Source organism: Lottia gigantea (assembly GCF_000327385.1).
Source record: "Lottia gigantea unplaced genomic scaffold LOTGIsca_136, whole genome shotgun sequence".
Classification (NCBI taxonomy): domain Eukaryota; kingdom Metazoa; phylum Mollusca; class Gastropoda; family Lottiidae; genus Lottia; species Lottia gigantea.
Window position 1 is genome coordinate 366914 of NW_008707550.1, and position 9555 is coordinate 376468.

Sequence of the window (9555 nt, forward strand, 5' to 3'; positions counted from 1 at the left end):
ATCACAAGAAATTTTTGATCAAACTTTTGTTTTTCTTTCAGAGGAAATGGTTGTAAATATTGTTTTATGGAAGGTTCTCCTAGCTACAAGTCAAAACTTACTCTATCTTGTTGATATTCTAATGCATTTATTTCTTAACTTCACAAACCCTTCTCTACCTAATGCATTAGTTAGTTTAAAAGATTCCTTAAAATAGCAATATGATCTCAACTTAGTCATTTTACATTCTTTTCAAAAAACCTTCAAATCAAAACTATGGATATCATAATGTAGATCTTTTATTTTTTTATGTGTTTAGTTTTCTCTTATTACTTATTTCTTGCCTGTAATTTTTGTTCTTAATGGTATATTGATTTAATTATTATATTATAATTATATATTTTGTGTATATACATATGTAAGATTTGAACAACATTTAGAAGCTGAGAGTACAAATAATAGAACACACAACACACTTCTTTAATAACAAAGTACATAACATTATATTCCCTTGTGTTTTTTGTTATATATTTACATTTGTTCAAATTGATAATTTTTTTTTAGACATACCAGTTGTGAAGAAAGGAAATGCATAAGAAGAAAACTTATAGATCCTTTTCTATTCACATCCAATGGCTCTATTCTGAGTTTCCAGAAACTTCACCATCTATGCCAATTGGTATGAAGGTCACGTCAGTTAAAGTTTTTCTAGAATTAGACAAACCACAGATTACTGAAAAAAATTTGAATGAGGTAGATGGAAGCATCAGGTGTCCCTGATACACGCACATAAAGTGAAGAGATCTATTTCACAAGTTTTAAGCATCAGTTTGAGATATAGATTGCAGTCAATCCCACTTAATGAATATTGCATCAATTTTGGTTAAATCTGTTATATTCTTCTTCCACTTTCAAGGCTGTTCTGTCATATCTACTTACTACTGAATATAATATGTTCAAATTTCTATATATGTATAAGAATATTTTTTATGCAGTTACAATTTGATTTGCCTTTGCATGCTGTATGCAAAGAATATTTTTTGAATGAATTCGTAATTAATTTGAATGTTCCAAAATGTTTGTCTTGAATCACATTTGAATATTTAAAGTGTTTGTTCTGAATCAATCTGAATATTTTGAAATATTTGTTAATCAATCTGAATATTTTGAAATATTTGTTAATCAATCTGAATATTTAGAAATATTTGTTTTGAATCAATTTGAATATCTTGAAATATTTGTTTTGAATCAATTTGAATATTTTTAAATATTTGTTTTGAATCAAATATTTATTTGGAATCAATCTAAATATTTTTAAATATTTGTTTTGAATCAAATATTTGTTCTGGCTCAATTTAAATATTTTTAAATATTTGTTTTGAATAAATTTCAGTAATGTTAAAAATTTGTTCTAAATCAATTTCAGTAATAGTAAATATTTGTTTTGATTCATTTTGAATATGAAATATTTATAAGGTATCAGTTTGAGTCAATATTTGTGATGTATCAGTTTAATTTGAAAAGCTATACTAATTAGAAATATCTATTTGCATTTAAAGATATTTTATGTTTTTGAGACGGTCTGATTAACATGTTTTTTGTTTTGTTTGGTTTTGGTTTTATGTTGTAATTGTTAAATAAAGACGAAATATCTTTTTACATATAATCATTTCATGTAGTAGTCAAGATACACGCATATTACACGCTTATTTTCAGCCTCTTCAACTGTCATCTTTTGCTCTTCAGGAGTAGTGACCGTTTTGGGGTTGCCACGAAGTGCTGTTTAGAGATATGAAATGAGATATGTTATTAGCAACCTAGAAGATACGATACATCATTTTTTATACGCTCACATGAAATGGGGGGCGTATATTGGCGTCAACAATGTCCGTCCTGGACAGAAAGACTGTAATCATTATGGCTTACTGTCGAAGCCTTTGATTGGCTAAATTCATTAGCTTACAATCCAATAAAATCCCACATTTACTAACTTCTGCAACACAAGAAAATTGGCTTTTGCAGTTAAGGTATAAGACGAAGTACGTAATATATGGCGTGCATAATGCGGAAAAGGGCTAATTATGGGATTGATTGCGGCCAAAAGGTAAATTGTAATTTATGAAATTATGTATTTATTGTAAATAGATTTAATATTGGTCAAGGTGTCATTACGATTTACAAATATGCATTCTTTCTTTTATGCATCTATATGTCGAGCTTTACCAACTATGTCTAAGATCTCAAATGCAATAGCCAAGCAACAGCCCTCGACATATACTGTTAATATGATGGCATTGATTTAACAGATTTTCAGTTGAGAGTCTGATTGACACTATTCAGTAGCTTAGAATCCAGTCAAATCTCAACATTTACAAACTTCCATGATACAAGTAAGGTGGCTATTGCAGTAGGTATTCGACGCGGTTCGTAATAACTTGATATTGTGAAGATGTCTTTAATGTGTCCCAAGATGTCGCGATGTTGTTCAGTACTGTAGACGAGATTGTGTCGTATTTTGCATGTTAATCAGTATATTATTAGTATACTCTGCCAAATCAAAATGATAAAGTATAAACATTTACTAACTGATAGAACATATTGTGCTAAATTTTCTGATTTAAAATACGAATTCGGGTTCTCCTTATAATTAAACCTAGGCGTGCGATGAACAAAATTCAACCATCATAATTTCCAGACGATATAAACATTCTCTAGTTCTGATATTACCGATATCATAATTGGTGATTATATCGTCTAAATTCTGATGTGGACCAAAATTATTGATTATTCATTCAAAGTCAATAATTTTGTCGGTTGTTTTTATAATGATATTAGCAATGAAATTGTTAACTTCCAGTTCCATTGGCGGTTAGAATGGGATGGCATGCAGCCCGGACGACTTTCACACATTAAAATTTTCATTCAAATTACGATTTGAAGACAGTGATAGTATTAATAAATCAGTGATTAAATGGATATATAAATAAATAAAAATGGATGGTAAAAATTAAAATAGATCTATAGAGATAAGGAATGTTAATGCTAGAGCGAAACTTGGCGAAGTATATCATCAGATTTCATATATGCTCTGTTTTCCACACCTGTATTTCCATTAGGATAATGTCTGTACATATTTACAATGCGTTCAGAATTGGCTAAACCACTAGAGAAATACTCGTCGTTGGCCATGGCTTCTTCATATGAGTTTCTGCGAACACTTTGCCTGGAAGAATTTCTACTCAACATTTCTGCTGATTGAGTTCGATACACGGACAGTTTGTCTGGTGGACTGGGTAAAGATTTACTACTTCCGTATTGTTTGTTATGATTAGACTGAGAGTCCTCTACATTCAGTCTTGCTGCCTTCCTCACATCCGATGTTGACCGCGTTGTAAACGTTGTGTGATCATTGACTGGTTTCGTTTCGTTCCAGCGACGATCAACGTAAAGGTTGCTACCAGATCGAGATGATGAAAAATAATTATAATATGGATCATTTTGCTTCGGTGATTTGTTATTTTGAAGTTCTAAATAGTCCAAATTGTCATAATCTCCTGATTTCCGTCGAATACTTCGTTCTAAATACTGACGACGCTCGACCCTGTTTTCGGAACGAGGATCGGCTGTAATGTTTTCAAATTTTCTGGTGGGTGATTTATTTTGTTGCCTCCGTTGTTGTTCTTTCCGCATTCGTTCAGCTATAAGACCTCCCCCTGAGTTGATAACTGGTGAAAGAACGTCGTCTGATGATCTGGATAACTGACGTGTATAACCTAACACAGATGGTTTGTTTAAAATAATTCTTGCTGCATGTTTGGCTGCTATTTTCTTTTTTATAATTCGTCTGTCTCTACAATGAAAAAGAAAGTATGTGAGTTTATGTATTATTGATTAAAGTAATTGAATTGTCTGCACGTTATGACAATTAAAAGCTGACAAAACTGAGTTAACGCCTCCGTAATATTATTCAAGGACATTAAGTTCAATTTTGCGTAAATGCTAGTGTCCGGCATTTCCCATTTCCCATGTTCCTTTAGAAACGGTGCGAAAATGTAATACAAAATATTCATATTAGGCTATTAACAACTCTTTACGTGATAAAATATGACAAGGCAGCCATATGTGCATTCATTAAGTATATTAGTTGGTGACTAACCGAAACACAATGGGTACCAGTTAAGCATTCTTAATAATTCACGAATACATCTGGCCAGTCATCATATAGATACCAAATGCGTTGAATCTGCTTTTATGTTAATGGTAGACACATTTAAGACTGAATAAGATATAAGATATAAGATTGTTGTGGAAAATGCTAACAAAAATATCATCACATCACATCTTTTGGATTAGGTGAATCAAGAGAACTTACTTTACTGCTTTTATAGATGATAAGATACACGTAACAATAAACATCACTCCAAATATAGTTAAAAATACCAGCCATGTTATACTTGCACCATCCATGTTGCCATAGATATATTGCAATCACAATCTATACCGCATTAGTTAATTAATTTTTGAATTATCCGAAGAGGAATAACAACAGACCTCATTGTACCATTGATTGATCCAAACAAGTCAGAACACTGACGTTACGTAAGCACTACACTCCATTGAAACTATGCCAGCACAAAAACAAGCCTGTTCTCGAACACAGCACCAGCAAAAAGTGCAACAAGTAAAACTTCAGTAACTCAATATATCAATGCTAATCACATAGGTTTTCACATGGGTTCCATCAGTTTTGACTCTAAACTATAAGTACATCGATCCTGTATCAGCTTCAACTTAAAAAGCTCCCGATAAGAAAATGTATGTCAGCGCAGTTAAGTTTAAGTAAAAGGCAGTCAACAATTCACTGTTCGATTTGTTATTGATTGGTACACCAGCTGTTCATTGTAACTAAAGATATTTTACCAGATTTACTACTCAATGCAATCTGCAATAGAGAAAGTAAGAGAAAACATGATTAAATTAGATTGCGTGAGGAAAGAAAGTTAACTTATTGATCATGAAGGTATAATAACATTGTGATGCTGTGGTTTTCTCACACCACTGACCTTTGATGTCCATTTCAATAATAGTATCTCAGAACAATTTACCACATGATTGAATTCCTGAAATATATCCAATAATAAAGTCTGTTATAAATCTGATTAAAGCTACTATTCTAGACAGTTCCAAGAGACTAACCTTCTGGATGGTTATATGTGCATACAAATGAATATGCATATTATGTATATGAAAATATGTATGTTAACTGTTTTTAACAAAAGGTAACAATATACTGTATTTGCAACAAAATCAGTATTCATTCAAAAAGACTAATTCCTTGGGCATACGAAAACAAGCTAGCAGATTGTTGAGCTTGGCACAGTAAAGTTATCCAAATGAAACCAGGGGTAGAAACAGTCCAATTGATTGTGAAGCATCCTGTACGTTCGGACCACTTGGTCGTGGTCGGATTAAGCATTCTATACTGTTGCTTCAAACACCGATGGAATGAAAAAGGGTTAAAGTTCGAGAAGCTGATCATTTCAAGATGGGGCTATCACACAGAGTAGTAAACTATCTTTCTAATAGCAATCATAAATGTCCATAGTTTTAAGAAGGCGACGTGGAAAGCAGTTTAAAAAGCACCATTTGCCACCAAATTGAGATAATATAATTATGCTTAAGCAAATGGCAATTTAAGTCAGTGAGTTTTGCATGTAAGTTGCTAATATCTCGCTCCATTCGGCAATTCTTGACATTTGCCATAAAGCTAAACCTGTTGCAGAGCGCTAGCAGAACCAACATGATGGCTATCCAAGACCATTGGTCAGTCAGCGTCAGTTAAGTCGTTAACTCTTCTAGACTTCAGATGCAGCTTAGAGTTTTGCACTTCTTTGCACTAGACCAAATTAGGTCAAATAATATTCCAGTTATTTAAATTATTGGTAAACCAGGTATCTGAATTCGTTTCTAAAAACGTCGTTGTCTTGATATTATTGGTATTTAATGTGTTGAGTAATAGGTAGTTCATTACAATGACAAAGACACTATAAGAAAAATATATTGATTTAACAATTTGGTTTTAATGTAATTGAGGCACTGCTAAGTGTCAATTAAAGGGATTTTCTAACCCCTATCCATCGTAGAAATTTCATTGGCTGCATTGAACATATTGTGTTTCATTGAGGATTGGATTCTTGATTGGAGAAAAGTTTTTACATCTTTGTGGCAAGAAAATCGCATTATTAAATTGCTTCATACCATAAAAGACTTTTATGGGTTCGATATGGTCATTTAGTCACAGTGTGTATTAAACGATACCAAATTTTATGCGTTTTGACCACAGCTGTTCCAAAGCAGAACTCATACGAGACGGTGATAATTATCATTTTAAATTTTTTATCCGATTATCCATATCATATCCACGCAACTATATACCCATTATCAGACAAATTTCTCGGGTCCATTGTGTGCTGTAGTAATTTACTCGTAAATCAAGTGTCCCTGTTTCGGGTTGATTTTCTCTTGGTTGGAATTTCTCTAAAAAATAGTCTAATTTGGAACATTTTTTAACCCAAATATGGCGAAATTCACCTTGAGTCTTCAATTTTGAATTGCTTCTGATTTTACATTAAATACAATACAATAAAATATTTAATTTAAATTGTAACGTTTTATATACGTTTAATTCAAGGGAAGTTATTCTCTGCAATTTCATTTGACCATTGAGGCTACTTGTGAAAAAATTGTATAAGTTTAATTCACATTGAAGTATCATATCGACACATTTAGGGTTGTGGAAGGTGGCGTTTCATGATAGGCTTTCTGAGTAGGACTGAGATTTGAAGCATAGCACGGAGGTACTATAATATGCCTTCACCCTCCTGTTTCAATATAATGACTTCATTCCCTGTCATCTCAATTAACCTCTACGAACTCACTTGAGTTTCCGACCTCCTCTACCAGGCATCCTCTCGCCCTTCTTCTTAAACATTTCTTTTTTTCTTCCTCTCAGATCTTCCCCGTACATCTATCTCTTCCTTACTTCTCCGTACATGCTTTCACCTCTTCACTGTTTATTTTACTCTGTATTCCTTTTCGGTTCCTTATCTCTTTTACACTGCCTGTACTTCCTATTGACTCTTCTTCTTCTCTAAATCTACTTCCCCATTAACAATGCACAATTTATCTTCCTTCTAGTAATCGAGTGGGAGCAACTTGATGGCCTGGATATCGCAGAAGAACTAACTCTGCTTTACTTTACCAAATACACCAATAGATTCAGTGCAAGGTAACAGAGCTGGAAGTCCCCTCCCACCAAATTGGTCTACAAATCCATGATGGCAAGAAAAAGATCCCTAAGATCAACACGAAAAGTGAGTATCCATTCACATTTCATGATGTCACGGACGCAGACGCAGAGAATTTAGACGAGCTAAGGCAACATACATGGAATCTAATGAAATATGAAATTGAATCCTGTTCATGGTCCTCTTAATTATCATAGACTTGTGAGAAATTGGAATGATACATGTAGACGCATCATGGAAAATTCGATATATCCTATAATACTTATTAATGTCATATAATTTTGAGTTTATCAATGACATTAAGTATTAGCCTATATCTACTGTGTTCGGAATATCAATGGACGTCATGCTATTTATATTATTATATAATGACTATGGCTTAATATAAAATATAATTATAGAACTGCGGTAATATATAACAAAGTGATAATTATATCAATTATAACCAGTAATTACAGTCTAGGATATCATTATCTTTTAGCTAGAACAGTCAGTCAGTAAAACAATAAATAAAATCTTTAAATTATGAATTTTGACTTCTTTCGAGCTAGGCCCACAGAAAACCGCCAAACAAGCTTGTTGGACATGATATGGTTTTTATGTATATGACATGTCACGGTTCCTAAGAAAACGATCTGATTCTGGCATGAAATATATTGGCCCCTACAACCTTTGGTAACCGATGATCGTCAAAAATATCTTCTTCGGACTCATGGAAAAAGCTGATGAATGAACGGAGGTAGAATGGCTGTCAAGATCGACGTTTATCTACTACAGGTTTTGCACTAATTCGACGACTGAATGGAAGTAAAATGGCTGTCAAGATTGGTGGTTTACACAAGGTTCATTTTTTATATATTTCCAATAGGCTACAGTAGCATAATTAAGCCATTAAGGTCAAGTTCCATGATGTTTCAGACAAACTTAATTGTCCGAAAATACATGACAGATTCTCGTTATAAAAATAGAATTCTAGATTAGCATCAAATTCTTATTAATAACGGACAATAGTTTTCAAGATCAAATAGCCCCAAGCTTAGCTCTATATTCATTGTTTATGTCAACATAACCATAGCAACGATGCCTTAGATATAAATAAAAGTGCTTTTCCAGTTGGTAGTTGAGATTTTAAACAATCATCAATGGCAAATACTTTAATCGATTATATTAGTTCGAGCTATAGTAAGATATATTTACAAGCGTATAGCCATATTGTTTTACGCTTTTATTGAAAGCGTTCCATATTTGAATATGATATAGGCTAACCATTACTTCCGGGTCAATTACAAATGGGAATACATACAGAAATGTACAAAATGTGATTCCTATTATATAAGCAATTTGAAACTTCGAATCGATATTATTGAAGAATAGTGTTCGTTCTTGTGATGAAATATGATTTCACGATTTCTGTTGTTCAGAAAGCATGTTCACTGAATCATATTAAAGTTCATTTTAGTAGAGATATTGTTTGTAGGCGATCATTGTTTCTAATTTTATTACCGATGTCATTGTTTCATTGAAAGTTTGGTCTTTCCATAAAACTGAGTAAATTAAATGAACCATAAAACTACAAGTAATTATTTTTTTAAAAAACGCTCAATAAACAATAAATAAGTACTTAATCATAGGCGTACAGACCGAGGGCTTGTTAAGGGACAGGCTGGTTTGCCCGAAATTTTCTTTGTTTTCAGGTCGTTGCCCGATAGTTTTCGGCGGATTTTCTTTCAGAGCTTCAGGGGTGGGCTATCTTCTCTATGAGTTTATGGATTTATGGATTCTGCTGTTTAGTTATGACACGAAGTCAGTCCACTGATATATTGTCTAGGCTAGTCTAGTCTTATTGACCAAGTTTGAGACTTCAAATTTCATTCTAAGAGATAGTATTCTTTTAACAATATGTTTTTTTATTTGCACTAACAAACATTTCAAACTATTTTTTGGTTGGAAGAAATTTCTTATTCAATAGAAACATAGGTTATCATTAACAGTAGCCATTGTTTATATGCAGTTTCTTTTCTCATTCTTGAATAGATTAACAATATTGCTCATCTGATTTCTGTGGAACCGCAATCGTTTTCTGGCTAATTTGAAGGTCAATGGTTCGATCGGCATGCATGGGTCGAGATCATTCCTTCGGATTATACATCCCGGTTTCCCCTGTCAATGATGTTGGTCGAAGGAACTGACATGGAAAAAGCATCTAGTCACTCGCACTGCAGTACATTGCTGGTCCTCATTAGCCCATAGCCCAGGTGCATAAAAGTAA

At 33.0% G+C, this 9555-nt stretch overlaps 1 protein-coding gene across 1 annotated transcript; it reads right to left on the reverse strand.

The window, feature by feature from the left end:
* Positions 1–3021: 3021 nt before the first annotated feature.
* LOTGIDRAFT_172545 (hypothetical protein) lies at positions 3022–4446 on the reverse strand (the record flags this gene model as incomplete). The annotated part of the gene is made up of 2 exons (XM_009049441.1): positions 3022–3829; positions 4352–4446. The coding sequence occupies 2 exons, from the start codon at positions 4444–4446 to the stop codon at positions 3022–3024; spliced, it is 903 nt and encodes a 300-aa protein (XP_009047689.1).
* Between the last annotated feature and the right edge of the window lie 5109 nt (positions 4447–9555).